Source organism: Antechinus flavipes, chromosome 3, assembly GCF_016432865.1.
Source record: "Antechinus flavipes isolate AdamAnt ecotype Samford, QLD, Australia chromosome 3, AdamAnt_v2, whole genome shotgun sequence".
In the NCBI taxonomy this organism is placed as follows: Eukaryota; Metazoa; Chordata; class Mammalia; order Dasyuromorphia; family Dasyuridae; genus Antechinus; species Antechinus flavipes.
In genome coordinates, this window is record NC_067400.1 from 105,046,131 (window position 1) to 105,062,003 (window position 15,873).

The 15,873-nt window shown below is 32.3% G+C and overlaps 1 protein-coding gene across 1 annotated transcript; it reads right to left on the reverse strand.

Annotated features, from left to right (window-relative positions):
* Positions 1–11,659: 11,659 nt before the first annotated feature.
* LOC127557056 (GATA zinc finger domain-containing protein 1-like) lies at positions 11,660–12,209 on the reverse strand (the record flags this gene model as incomplete). The annotated part of the gene is made up of 1 exon (XM_051990532.1): positions 11,660–12,209. A coding segment is annotated over one exon (471 nt), but the record flags the coding sequence as incomplete, so codon positions are not given.
* Positions 12,210–15,873: the final 3,664 nt, after the last annotated feature.

A 15,873-nucleotide genomic window follows, 5' to 3' on the forward strand; every position in this document is an offset into this window, starting at 1 on the left:
GATATTGTTTTATTTTTGTAAGTTATCATTGCCCAAGGGATATTTTGGAATTATACTTTTCTTTTATGTGCATCATATTTCAACAGTGGTATATAGTACAATAACTTCTGGGGATAGGAACACTTAGAGAATAATCCCAGAAGCAATTGGATAAGAATCCGGATCCTCTTGTGTAATCTTTTCTTTTCATTCTCTCCAAATTCTAAGAAAATTAAGCATAGAAGATTTAAGCTATCAGAGTAGAGGAAATAAGGCCTTCCTTCTGGTGTCTTAGCATTGTACTGATGTTTCTTTAGTCACTAGTCTGTTTCACAACAGAAAAACAATGATTTACTTCTTTAGATTATATATATATAAGCCAAAAGTTTTCAGTATAGAATTGAAAAGCATAAACCTCAAAAATACCACTTGCTTTATCGAATCTTCAAAAATGCTCTCAATTAACTCTACAATGATTAAGTCAACAAGCAACTAGTAAACACCTCTTGGTCATTGTGACATGTAGTGTTCTTGCTTCAAATTTCAGTTTCAATGAGTAAATATATGGAAATTGCAAAATGCTAGGTTTCTTGGGATAAGCAAAGGAATTGAGAAAAAACACAAAATAATCAGGGCTTTTTATTGTAGGAAAAAGCTTCTGCCAGAGGTGCCAAATATTATTCCCTCAGAATGCTCATCAGCTTTTGGCTTTGGAGTATCCAGGTTTACATAGACAAAATCTATTTTTTTTTAAACTGAGGCAATTGGGGTTTAGTGACTTCTCCAGGGTCACACAGTTGGGAAGCATCAAATGTCTTAGACCAGATTTGAACTCAAGTCCTCCTGACTTTGGGGCTGGTGCTCTATCCATCATACTACCTAGCTGCCTCCAAAAATCTAAAATGTAAAGCAGGTTTACCTAAATAGTAAAGGACATAACTGGAATTATACCCAAATGTCAATTAGGCCGCTGTCCCTACCTCAAGTTGCTATACATTCTGTATGACTTAAAGTATCCTGATTCACAGAACTTACACAAGAAAGAAATGACTTAAAGTCTGTCATTCTACATTATGATTCCTTTGGTTTCTTTTCTTCTCCCTTCATTTCCGCCCCCTCACTTTATACTTGCTGCATTATGTATGCTTTAGGCCAGCACTTTATTTCAATCACTGCTATTTTGTTTAACCTATTCATCTAGTCTTTCTTGATCCTAGAATAATAACATCTAAAGACTATTACATATATTTTTCCTTTTCACAAGAATTAATGCTATTTTTTGATTCTTGTTTTTTTTTTAAATAAAAAAAGATGATTGAAATGATCTTCAACTTCTTTTGCTGCCTATATTTATTATCAAATATTCCTGTAAATGATTAATGTTTGTGGAAAATCAGATCCCATGGTAGAAAACAAAATAGAGACCCTACATTAAACATGTGTGTTCCAGCCAGACTTTTTGAGAGATATTTTTTATAGTGATCAAGGCTGCAGGAGAGTTTGAGATGGGGGATGCAACAAGTTTCAAAGTGTCTATTTTGAGATGAATCCTATTAGTTTTCTAGAAAAACACTTATCATATCAGATTGCTTAGTGGAGGAAGAAAGGAAACAAAACATTATTTTCTTATCTTTTCCTTTTTTACACGAAATTAACTATTTTAAGATAATGGTGGAGGGATTTTATTTAATTCAATACACATTTATAAACATCATAGATTTAGAGGTTTTAAAGGATCTTCAGAAAACATGAAATCTAAAGTATTTTTTTTTCACAAATGTGGAACTGTGGCCTAGAGATGGACAAGCATGAATTCTAGCATTTATCCATCTCAGACTAGGCTTGAAGGAATAAGGATTGGTTCAGGAGAGTCAAACTAGTCCATGTATAATCTCAGTTGTCTGTTTGTTCATTATGTGGACATGAAACTCCATATGGATGAATGTCTGCCTCTGTAGAACAGTGTTATCTCATTTTGGGAAAATTTCTAAAAGTTCATCTTAAAACTATAGGCCAAGATCATACAAGTCTTAAGTGACAATGCTGAAATTCAACCATAGTGTCTCCTCATATTTCCCTTTAATTTAATATTTTATTTTCCCTTAATTGCATGTAAAACAATTCTAACATACCCTTTCTCCCACCCCAAATGTTGCATTCCAAATTCTCCCTTTCTCTTCCACACTTCCTCATTTAGAAAGCAAACAATTTGACATACATTATACATATGTAGTCATGGAAGACACGTTCCCAGGTAAGTCATGCTATGAAAGAAAACACAGAAAAAATAAAAAAAGAAAAAGTATTTTTAATTTTCATTAAGGCTCCACCAGTTCTTTTTCTGAAGATGGACAGCACCTTTGATCAAAAGTCCTTCACAATTGTTTTGGATCACCGAATTGCTCGGAATAGCTAAATTATTCACAGAACATATAATTTTACTGTTATTGTGTACACTGTTTTCTTGATTCTACTAATTTTATTTTGTATTGACTTCTTTTCCTTTCCCAATTTCTTAAATCTCTCTAGTATAGTTTTTGACCTTATAGATCAAACCTTCTCCCTCTAAAATTACCAAATCCAAGCCCTTTTTATCAATCCTCATATCCTCAAGCCTCATCGACACTTTTGATTACCTTATTTTCTTTGACACTCTTTTCTCTCCAGATTTTCCTGACATGCTTCTCACATGCTTGTTCTCCTACATATCTGACTGCTTCTAATGAGTCTACTTTGTGGAAGCAACATACAGGTTATACCTGTTAATCATAGGTAACCATCCTCTGGAGCTTTGTCCTGGAACCTCTTTCTTTTTTTCTTATTATACTATTTCACTTAGTAATCTCAACAGCTCCCATTGATTTAATGCTCATCTTTATTCTAATTATGTCTTGTTATTCCATTTTCTATCCAGATAACCTTTAAATTTCACTGAATTTAATTGTCTCAGGGTTTTTTTTGCATTTATAAAAGGAGAATTTCATCCTAAGTAATCTCTAATTCCTGTATGGTTCTAACCTTGTTGTTAAAATCATTTTTATTAGAGTGATTTCATTTCTAATTCATTCTTCACATTGGAGATATAGAAGGAAAGTGTTTATTAACTTCTACCTGAACTGGACATGAAATATATTCTGTTGAAAAGAAGAAAAAAAGGTTTGTTCAAAGACATATCTTCTTAAATTTTATAGAAAGTAAGAAGGAAAAACATTAGTTGTTATCTTTTTCCTACATGAAATTCTGATAAAACAGGATATGTTGATAATGACACAGAATATAACATAGAGAAACTTTCCTTGAAACCCACTGAGTTTTATAATTTCAAAAAGCATTATTAGCAAGTATACCCCTGATCCTCTCATTTACATAAAACAATTTCTCCAAATATAATGAGACATTTATGTAATTTTTGTTCAACTCCAATCCAATTTTCATACATGTGAAACTTTGCTAAATGCTTTTCCCCTGAAGAGCCCGACCTTGTCTGTTGAGATCTTTATTAAGTACCATCTTTTTCAATGTCATATACTAGAAATATTAAGCATAATCACTTTTAATTATTACACATATAACAAATTTATATTCATCTATGGTTAACAAGTAATCATTATTGCTTACTCAAATGCTTATTTTATTGAACATTAATTGGTTTTCAATTATGATGTCGTTGATCAAGAAGACTATATTTCCATTTTTTCTCTGACTTCAGTTCTTTCTCAAATCTCACCCCACACACATATTGAATGCATTAATTTTGATTTACTAATTGAAAATAATAATGTGGAATGAGTATAAATCACCTGTGCTGATCCAGTGAGTATCATCTGGGCTCAGATAATTTTCTCATTTATCCTCAGTGTGTTAGATCTAATTTTCAGTAAACAAAGAGATTGTTGAAGAAGGATTATATTTCATCTATATGCTTATTCAAATAGTATCAAGTGAATTTTTAAATTAAGAATATAAATTAAATTACTTATTTGAAAAACAATCATCATTTACTCATGTGCTAAAAATAAATAGGATTTTCCTGGCTTTACTACCCCAAATTAATTAATTCTTCAGTAGTTCTAACAGTTTTTATACCTGCATTGTCTGTTTTATTATGGGGATTGAGCTTTTTCAAAAATTTTATGGGTTATTTACTTTAAAAAATTGTAGTAGTAGCAATAATAATGTAGTATAGTAGAAGCAGCAACAGCAGCAGCAGCAGCAGTAACAGCAGCAAGTTAATTTTCCTGATGAATATTATGGATTATGGCAATAGAAAATGGAAAATATTTTCTGCATAATGATTATGCTAATAGTTCTAACAATTGTTATTAAAATTTTACCTATTGTTCTTTTTATTATGTAGTATATCCCTTACTATATTACAAGATTATCTTTCTTTGGAAGTACCAACCATGTAATTCCATTTAATATTTTTTCAAAAATTAGTAGTTATAAATCTTTATAAAATAACATATAGATAAAGAAACAGAAGGGGATGGTGGTGAGTGGGTAAGAATCAAAGTATATGAGATACTAGAGGACAGAAATTAAAGGACTGAGGGATAATGAGAGAAAGTGTTACTAGTATATGGGACACCTGGGCAAGAGGGAAATTTAAGATTCTGTCATGGTCACAAAAGGTTATAACATAACTTAGTATTTGGAATTTTTTTTATCTATGACTTTTTTGTTGTTGTTGTTCATATGTGGAAGTAACTAATAGCAAGTTTTTAAAAGCATGCAGTTATGGGAGATAGTTGACTAAGAACAGAACTAGAAGAGAGAGGGAAATAAGGGTCTGTTATTAAAATTATCAACAAAAACATCAATTTAGTAGCAGTTGCTAGTAGGAGATGGTACACTTATTAGTGACAAAAGCAATTCAATTAAATTCTATATCAACAGCAACTGTTAGGAAAGTCCATCATCACATCATCAAAGAAAGCTATACTTTGACCCATAGATACCACTTCTAGTCCTCTACCCCATCAAGGTTCAAGAAAGAAAAATAGAATCCATAAAAAATAATATAATTATATATTTACTTTTTGCTATAAAGACTGAAAATAATGTAGATGACTGTAAATTAGTGAACAGATGAATATTGTGACAAATAAAATACAATGTCATAAAAATGATGAACATGGGATGGATTAAACAATTTTTTTTCATATGAATGAGATAAGAGAGAGTCGAGGGAAAGAAACTAGAATAACTGTTTATATAATGACCACAGTATAAAGGAAATCATACTTAAGAAATCTGATCTATCACAACTTTGTGAAAATGATGATGAAATATACAATATCCTATCTTTGATAGAAGGAAAATGGGACAAAGATTAAGACTGAGAATACAAATTCCAGAAGTGATATTTACAACAATGATTTGCTGTACTCATCTATTACTTTAAGTGTATTTTATTTGGAATAGGGAAAAAAATTTGAGGAAGCAATAGTGAGTTAAAAAACAAGGGAAAAAATCTATGAAACATTTTTTAAAAATACAAAGAGGTCTAGAATACTTTTCAAAATGAGGAATAGTCAAACATTGCAATATTTGTATAAACATGCTAACTTTAATGGCTATTCAAAGGAATCTAATAAAATATATGTGCTATATTGATATTTTCATGAATATCATTCATTTTCTGACCATCTTTTTTATGTTCACTATTTGTTGATAATATTTTTTGCTTGTAATATTTATTAATAATAACAATGTGTTTCATGGATACAAAAAGTAAAGGAAAAATTATGAGTACAAGATTTTGAATCTATGTGATGATGATGTTTAAAGGAAGATGTACAAAATGTGATTTTGGGGGAATTTCTCTATGATCAGAGATATCAGACTTGTAAATGAGAGAAAACTGCAAATCACTCTCTCCTTATTGTTCTTATTAATCACTTTGTTCTTCTTACTCAACTACTCCAATTTTCTTAATATATCAATATATAGTAGTGCACTGTTCAATAAGAAGGTTTTTCTTATCTTTATTGTAAACTTATCCCAATCAGATCAGGAGTTATAAGAATTTTTGAAATACTAGAGAAAGTCAGTGATCATCCCAGCTCTCATTTACTCTCTTAATCCTTTTCCTTTATTTTTCTTCAGCTTCAGCTTCATATCTGTTTTAAAATACAAAAGCAGAAATCCAAATTTTACATTGCTGTATAAAATTTGGCCACTGTGCAGCCACAGTGAAGGAAGTATGTCTGAAGATCAGAGTAGCTATCTTATGTTAAGGTAAAATCCAAGTCCCTATTGACAGTCTTTGTCTTCTGTTAGTTACTGCCTGGTCAAGGTGCTAAAAAGAAATGGCAAGTCCAAAAGGTAATGAAAGGCAGAAAAAACTACAACAAGGGATATAGCAGACCCTTAAATTGTTTTTATTTTTTTTTCATTAAATATTTTAAAGTTTCTCTTAAAAACTTCCTGAGAAGCTTATTCCACTACTGAAACTGTTATCATAGTAAATTCTCAGGATCATGCTGAATTTGTATTTCTTCTACCAAATAAATTTCTTGAATTTGCTTTCATCAACTATGTAATATAAATTCAATACTTATGAAACTACGAGTTAAGGCAGATTTTACAATCTCAAACTTAGATCTTCTACAAAAATATGAACAGATGGTAAATGAAATGCTCAGTTAATTGGAAAACTCATGAGAAAGTAAATAAGCAGGAAATTTTGGTTTTAGTAGAATTACTAGTTTTACATATTAACATATGAAAGTGTCTAGTATACAATACATACAGATTTATTATGGTCCATTTTTAAAATTCTATTTTTGAAATAACTTTCATGTTTATAAAAACAATTTAATAATAATATATAAAATGCATATTTTGTAACATTTTAAGAATTGGAAAGTGCAAAATCAATTTATAGAGCAAATTATGCTAGAATTATTATGTCTTTAACTTGTCTCTCAGAGATTTTATTATGGAGACTGTAAGGTTAGAGGTGGAGTAACCATACCATGCATTTAGTATCCTAATGCCCAAAGTCTTCTGGGATTTTTCTCCTTGGAAGGAAATTCTTTCTAGAACAGAAAACTCTAAATGAAAAAAAAATGATACTGGGGACATGAGAGGAAGTTGTTATTTTAATTTGAAAATATTTTTTTTGAAAACCTAGAATGAGGGCCAAAAAAGTACTACATATTTTAGAAAGACATATAATAGATTTCCTTCTACTTCTTTGTAGAGGTGGGGGACAGTGAGTATAGAACATTTTATATTAGACCATTTAGATATGATAGTTAATCTTGCTGAACTGTTCCCCTCTCTATTCCCCTCCACACCCACCCTACTTTATTTATTTTTCAGGATTCAGGTTATTATTTCAGGATAAAAAAAAAAGAAGAAGCATACATTATTGACAGATAAAAATTAAAAAGCCCTAGCATTAGGGGTAGAACAAGATCGTTTTAACATCCCCACATACACACAAACCTTCATTTTCTGTATATCATTGGACAAATCTCTTAAACTTTATCATCTATAAAAAGAGGAAATAGCACCAGATATTTTCTCTGAAATCATTTCCAGCATTCACTCTGCATCACCAATTCCTTAAATGATCATTGTCAAAGGATATGAACAGACAATTTTCAAATGATGAAATTAAAACCATCTACATGAAAAAATGCTCTAAATTACTATTGATCAGGTAAATGCAAATTAAAATAACTTGAGTATCATATCACATCTCTCAGATTGTGTAAGATGACAAGAAAAGATAACGATAAATGTTGGAGGAAATGTGGGAAAACTGGAACACTAATGCATTATTGGTGGAGTTGTGAAATGATCCAGTCATTCTGGAAAGCAATTTGGAATTATTCCCAAAGTGCAAGAAAACTGTGCATACCCTGTGACCCAGTAGTACCACTAATGGGTCTGTATGCCAAGGAAATCTTAAAGGAGGGGAAAGGACTCACGTGTGCAAAAATGTTTGTAGCAGTGTTTGTTATGTGGTAGCAAAGAATTGGAAAATGAGTAGATGCCCATCAATTGGGGAATGGATAAATAAGTTGTGATATTTGAAGGTAAAAGAATATTACTATTATATAAAATGATGAACAAGCTGACTTTAGAAAGGCTAGGAAAGATTTACATAAACTGATTCTGACTGAAAGAAGCAGAACCAGGAATACATAGTACATAATAAGAGCAAGCATGTGTGATGATCAACTATGAAAAATTTGGTTCTTCTCAGTGATTTAGTGATCCAAGGCAATCCCAGTAAACACTGAATAGAAAATGCCATTTGCATCCAGAAAAAGAATGATGGAGACTGAAGGTAAATCAACAAATGCTACATTCACTTCTTTTTTTCTGTTTTTATTTCTCTTTCATGGTTTTTCCCTCTTGTTCTGATTTTTCTCTCCAAAAATTATTCATAAAGCAATATGTGTGGAAAAAAATAATTAATTACATTAATTAAAAAAAAAAAAAGATCACCTCCATCCCATGAATGCAAAGTCACATTCAAATTATGAGGAAGCAACAGAGTAAAATATTGATACTGGTTATTTTGTAGGAAGAACTGTCCTCTGGATTTTTTTTTCCCCTATTTTTTTGTATTAATGTCTTTGTTATCCAATTTTAGTTTTGTAATGAACATAAATTCAAATATTTTTTCTTATAATATTGCAATATATTTAATGTAGTAAAATTATTTCATTTCCAGAAAAAAAAATCTATACCTCCATGAACTTAAAGAGAACTTTGCCAATATGAAGAATGATGATGTGTAGAAGAAGCCTAATAAGTGGTCATCCACATTTGGTTGTAGCTGTTTTCCTCTTTTTGGATAAGAAAGTAAGATTCCACATCTAATTTATTCTAAATATTAGTGTAATCCAGGCTTGTCTGGACATGTCCATTTTGTAACATGGAGCCATCTTTGAGGACCCTTTGGAACATTCCCAAATAGTTTTAGGTAAGGGTATCATCATCATCATCATCATCATCAACAACAACAACAATTAGATTACTTGTATTTCTAACTAGCTATGAACATAAATATATAGTGTTTATTATATTCCTGGAAGTGTTCTTTGACCTTCATAATTATTATCTTATTTGATCCTCACAATAATCCTAGGAGGCAGATGCTATTATAATGCTCAAGTTACAGTCATGGAAACCAAGGCAAAATGAGTTTAAGTGACTTATCCACAGTCATATTGATAGTAAGAGTCTGAAGCTAAATTTGAACTCAGGTCTTTTTTACTCTAAGCACTGTATCCACTGGGAAACTTAGCTAGCCTCATTACATCAGTGAGTGTAACCTTCTTTAATTGAATTTCCAAATTTTTAAAAACATGTGTCACTGATGATTGGAAATGAATGCTTAGAAGTATTTGGATCTCTTCTATATTGTTTGTCATTCTCAGGTTATTTGTTTCTATTCTGTGCTATTTGTCCTTAGTTTCAGATGCCATTTCAATTAGTCATTCTCAGGATCTGAGGTTTTTGAATCATGATGACAACCTTGGATCTAAGATTGCAGGCAAGATGAATCAGCCAGCTAGGCAGGCATGGAATCTCTGAGAAGCTAGGATGCCTGAGACTTGGAACTTGGAACAGGCAAAAGACTCAGTGGGGAACTAAGTTATAAAATGAACTTAATTCCTCTCTATTTCTTGTAGAATGAGATGGTACAAAATAGAAAATGTGAGCATAGGTGAGAGGAGGGAGGGGTTATATACTACATGTTAGTGGAGTGTTTGTATATTTGTGATTATAATTTTTGAAATAAATATTTATATGTAAAAGCTAATCTGATGTAGATAAATGTAACTGGGTATAGTTCAGCCTTCTATAGTTCAGGAAGATGTCACTGATGAGGACTAGAATCATTAACAAAAAATGTAAATTCTAAAACCCCCTTAATGCAACCCAGGTAAGAAATGTTATAAATGTACTACATCTGAAGGGAAAGCCAAGATGGCAGTGTTATTGTTATATTAGGAATTATTTCCTTATGTTCAATTAAAATACATCTTTATGAAACTCTTATCCATTGTTCTTAAGATTGCTTTTTTACAGCCAAATAAATGAAGATTAACCCCCCCCCCCCTCAATCAGATACTGTTTGGATGGTTGAAGACTACACTCTGTGCCCTCTCTTATCTAGATATTTTTAGTTTCTTCAATCAATCCTTGTTTAATGTAGTTTGGAGGGGGTTTTGCATTTCTAGTAGCCTTCCAGTGGATGCCTTCTTACTTATTAATTCCCTCCCACACCCCCAGACATATCGAACCACCTGGGTTCAAGCTTTCATATGTTGACTGTCCTTTTCAGAGTAAGCAAACTGGGTAATATCATTTTTGGGTCAGAAATAAGGCATGATTTTAAACAATTAGATTACTTGTATTTCTAACTGGCTATGAACATAAGTTTATTTTTTTTTTGAAAAATATATTTTAATCTAAAGGTGGTAAGCATTAGTATATCTCAGTTATTTACATGATATTTACAATGACTCATGACTATTCATGTGGAAGACATAAATAAGAGTGTAAAATACAATGAATTTAAAGAGTCAAGTCCAATCATTCTACCAGATACAAGCCAAAGTGTGTACAGAAAAGGGAAGAAAGAAAGGTTAAAATTTGTATATTTTAAAACCAGAGGGATGAAATGTCACTCCCAGCATCTTCTGCTCAACAAGTGGGCAGAGCTAAGGGAAAGGCCCTTGCTGAAGGCAGGCACATGCAGGCCTCCCCTCTGCCAGCTTTATGTCCTGGAGCTGAGCTCTCTTAGCTCTGCTCCCACTAACACGTCCATGAGAAATGTGTCTAAGATTCTTTCTTTAAGGGATAATGATTTGCTCATATGGTATGCTGATAACAGTTAGTTAGTGGGATCTGGTAATGAGTAGCAGTTTTCAACAACTGAGGAGGTAGGGAATGTGATCACTTTTTGAAAATGTATCTCAGTGGGAGAAACTATCAATAACAACTAGCCAACCTTACCATTCCTGTGGCACTTTAAGGAATATCCAGGGTTGCCTGGAAGCTCAAACTGTGTTGGAAAGCTTTTATAAAAATATCTGGCCTGCCCAGACTACTCGTTCAAAGCCCTTCTACTGTGATTCTACCTACCATATTGGTTTTAGATCATATTTACAATTCATAATACATACTCAATGTATGTATTACTGTATGTATTAGGGGATTTCCTATTTAATCTGTGTAGATTATCTCTGTATTCATTTCTTAGAGCATGGCACAATGTTACTATTTTAAATATAACAATGTTTATAGTTTTGTATTTGTTTTTACAACATATTGATCAAACTAAGACTATGCCTGGGATCCAAGATCTGAGCATCAAGTAAGTAACACTTTTGGATGGGAAGCTAGCATTACAATGATGGCAGGAATATATCCTAGGAAAAGCAGAGGTTACCTCCATCAGGAGCCTCTTCCACTGCAGAAGATCCTAGCTCAGCAAAGACAATTATCTTATCCTACTCTATTCTACACCTCTTTAAGATAATTCTTTAAAAAGACTGTTTAAAAACGAGTGAAGAAAAAGCTAACTATATCCAATAATATGCTATTTGCCTATTTGGTAATAATGAAAAGTTTTTTAAAACTATTTGCCTATCTGGTAATAATGAAAGGTTTTTTAAAAGTTATTTCTTCAGGTAGCCAACAATTTCAGTAAGTATACTGACATCTTGTAATGCTGTGCCCAGAGGACGTAGGAAAATTCAGTCTTAAAAAGCCATCCTACACTACAAGTTGTTGGCAACTGTTTCCTTAATGGTTATTGCGGGAGTAGGCCCAACATGAGTCCATATGTACCCTTTCTCTGGTCTAGTGGGGACAATGGGGAATGGTGAGGATCGAGATTTAAAATATTCTGAAGGTGCATGACAAACAAATTCCAAATATTCCATCTTCCTTGGAAGATCTTCTTCTGGTCCTATGATGTAAGAGGCCGGGTCAAACTGGTCTTTGGGGCTGGCCGTCGTGGGGAGGAGCCACGTGAGTGCTGCGCTCTTCTCACAGTACTGGTCCTGGATAAAGCCCCTGATTTGAGCATAGTACGTTTTTCCATTTTGTTCATCAACTACAGAAACAACATCTCCAATCTGGTAATACACTCCCTTGTGAAATATTGATTCCGCAGTAATGATGGTAGAAACTGCTTCAGGAGCTTTGATGGGCTGCTTGCCGCCCCCGCTGCCCCCGCCGCGCCGCCGTTACTCTGCTGTAAGGCCGCCGCCGAGGAGCCGGCGAAGCCCGAGCCCGGCCCGCCGTGCCCGCCGCCGGGCGCGCCCCCGTCGCCCGCCGTCTGAACATAAGTTTAGAAGAGTACATTCTGAAATATTTTAACCAGTTGCACTAGTAGTAGAAGAATAAGCAACTCAAAGTCCCTGATTTGGAGAAGATCATTGAGTAAATGCAGAGGTACTGCTGTGTTTATTCAAGACCCAGTCTCATTATTTAATAGCCATAACTCATGCTGAACTCATGGTTATCAAAAATCAGAGCATAAAGCCAATTCTCCTATGGACATGTTGTCATCAGAAAGAAGCAAAATAATGAAACCCAAGAGAATTAATCTGTGCCTCCTTCCTCTGAGCACTAAACTATTATTTACCAGAGGTTTTATTGATAGTTCTTTATGAGAAAATTTTAATAGGTTATGCTGTAGCAAAACTTAGCTGTTATATTACAAATCATCTGTAACTGCTTATGAAAAGTTTGTTATAATCATAATCTTTTTTTGTCTTTGTTTTGTTTTGGTAGTGGTGTTCTTGTTACCTAATTTCATCTTTACTAATCTCACCTTATTCTTTCAAGTTTTACAACTTTTCAGCTTCCCAAACCATTGATCAAGGCATTCCCCTGGGGAAAGTATAGGATTAAGCAGGTCCCATTCATTAGATGTCTTATTTTGTCACACTGAAATGTTTTGTTGAAAATAACATGACCTCACAGATACTAAACACCCTGACAATGTAAAGGCTTCTTTTCACACTCCCTCCTTTCCCTCTAGTGAGAGGTAATTAGCAGAGGTCAGATGTGAAAATATGAGAACCATACCAATGATTTCACACATCATATAATTGCTTCTTAAACATCCACAATTGAGGGATCCTGGCCAATTCTCATTTCCTTTGTCACATGACTTTAACTACTACTTTAATGTTGAATCAGATTCTTCTTGTTCCTTTCTACCCATACTGTTTTCTAGGTTTCTGTATCTTATTTCACCAGAAATAACATACTCATTTTTTCTAGTATAGTCAGAAATTCTGTGTTGGTAAAAACAAAACAAAACAAAACAAAACAAACAAAAAAAAGATTACAATTTCCTTGAGTCTCTTCAATTATTCAGAGATAAAATGATCTGTTAGGATAATAACACTCTTAACAAACCATTTCAAGTAAAGATAACTGTTAAGTCAACAAAGATTGAAGCAACATATTGCAAAAATCATGTGAAATAATTCAATTCTACTCCAATGATACTAAAATTTTAATTTTTTTTTAATATTTTGAAAAAAAAATCTAGGATTCAGTAGAGGGAATTTGGTTAATATTAAACTCCTCTTGGTTTTCTGATCTTTTGTAATTTCAAAAAAAAAAAAAAACTTCCTCACAAAGCCTCCATAAACAATCTATCTTCTAAATACTAAAAGCAGTGTTAAATGAAGTGTTCAGTCATATAGATAACTGAAGTAAGATTTTAATCAAAAGCTTCCATTACCTTATACTATTTCTCAAATATTCACAAAAGAAATGAAGAGGTGAAGGATACATTACCTGACTGAACAAGATTACAATCCAGTAATTAAGTTAGAATAAGTAAAGTAAGTAGAGTTATTCTACAAAGCAGAATAGTTTGTTTTTCATTAAGCACTGAAGGGTTATTCTTATGCCTATAAATAGGTCCCACTGACCACAAGGGATGGCCTCCCATTTTTGTATGGTCCTAAATCAAAAGGTCTTTACATTTTAAAATAAATTTTATTTGAAAATATGAAGCCCATTGGGATGAGACACTGCAAAAAAAAAAAAAAAAAAGGGTCCTGACAGATAGAGATTTGCAAACTCTGACTTAGATAAGATCTCTTTGTATAATCCTGACAACAATCTCATCAATTAGATGTCAGGAATACCACTCCTATTTTGTAAAATAAAAAGAATAATTTACTTAAAATCGATTGTTTTCCTCCAATTAGGACCTATGGGAGTATGGATAAAGTCACTTAATTTCTCTGACCCTCAATTTGTTCATTCCTTAAATAGGAACAATATCTTTTGTGTGATTTGTCATTGGATTTTTTTTTTTTGGGGGGTAGATGATTTATCTAAATGCATACAAAGTTCTTTATAACCATAAAGATCTTTGTAAATATTCTCTATTATACAGAGTGTCCCGAAATCACAATAGTTTTGAGCCAATTTAATAGTGTTTGGAGGGACACTACCTTATTATTATACAAATTATTAAACTGAAGATCAATGATCTTAAGTGACTTGGATAGAACCACTAAGTAAAAACTTGGAATAAAAAGGCTTCTTTAAAGTTCCCTAAAGAAATAACAAAAGAAATCAATTCCAAAGAAATCCAGTAATTTAAACTATAATGCATTTTATTTTTCCAATGCAGTATGAATAAAACCTACCTTTAGAGACAAAGTGATTAGTATTAATAATGTCCTTTTGCTCTTTGAAAGGCATAGTTGAGCACAATGCATTTATGAAAGAACCTGCTACAATAAATGTTATAAAATGTTAAGCCAATCTACCTTCTAAAATGTATCAGTGCTCCTGTAATAACTTCAGCCTGCACACAGTTTCTGTGAATTGTCCTTGGTCATACTAAAGGATTTGGATTGTCAGGCTGTTTTACATGCCTTTCCATGATTTACCAGTCAAGTCAACAGCCATTTCAGTTTTCTCTAGCTGTAAAATAGGAAGTGTGTGTCCAGGGAACATAAATCTGTTGCAGCTTTTCTATCCAATTTCAGTTGCTCTACTGCCCATCGATTCCAGTTGTGTCAAACTGTGCAAGAACAATGGAAATGAGTATTAAGTTTGGACTGCCAAACTCATTTCACACAACAGTAATCACAATAATAATCAAAATAATATATAAGCATCCATGAAAATAGGCAGAGTTTCATGCACCAGAACTCTAAAGAAATCAGACTGTGATCTAACTTAAAAAAAAAAAAAAGTTGGTCAAAGAACAAATGATAGAAGCAATCAATAATTTTATTAAAGAAAATGACAACAATAAGAGAGCATAATTAAATTTATGGGATGCTGTCAAAGCAATATTTTTTGGGGGGTTAACCACAATTGTTTTAAATCCATAAAATAGAGAAAAATTAGATTAAAGAGCTTGACAATTAAAAAAAAAAAACTAGAAAAAGAGCAATTTGAAAGCTCCCAATTAAATACCAAATTAAAAATCCTGAAAATATAAGGAGAAATTAATACAAGCAAAAGTAAGAAAATCATTGAACTAATAAATGCAAGTAGAAGCTGATTTTATTAAAAAAAATAAAATAAATGATTACTGGTCAACTTATTTTTTTTTTAAGAAAGAAAAGAGGAAAACTAAATTACTAGTATCAGAAATGAAAGGAATAAATTCACTATCAATAAAGAGGAAATTATGGCAATTGATAAGAGCTATTTTGCCCAATTGCATGCAATAAATTTGACGATCTGAATGAAACAGATGAATATCTACAAAAATGTAAATTACCTAGGTTAATAGAAGAAGAAATAAAATTCTTAAACAACCCAATATTTAGAAAAAAATAATATGCCATAAATCAATTTCCTAAGAAAATACCTAGGATCAAATGGTTTCATAAAGGAATTATAGAAAACATTTAAAGA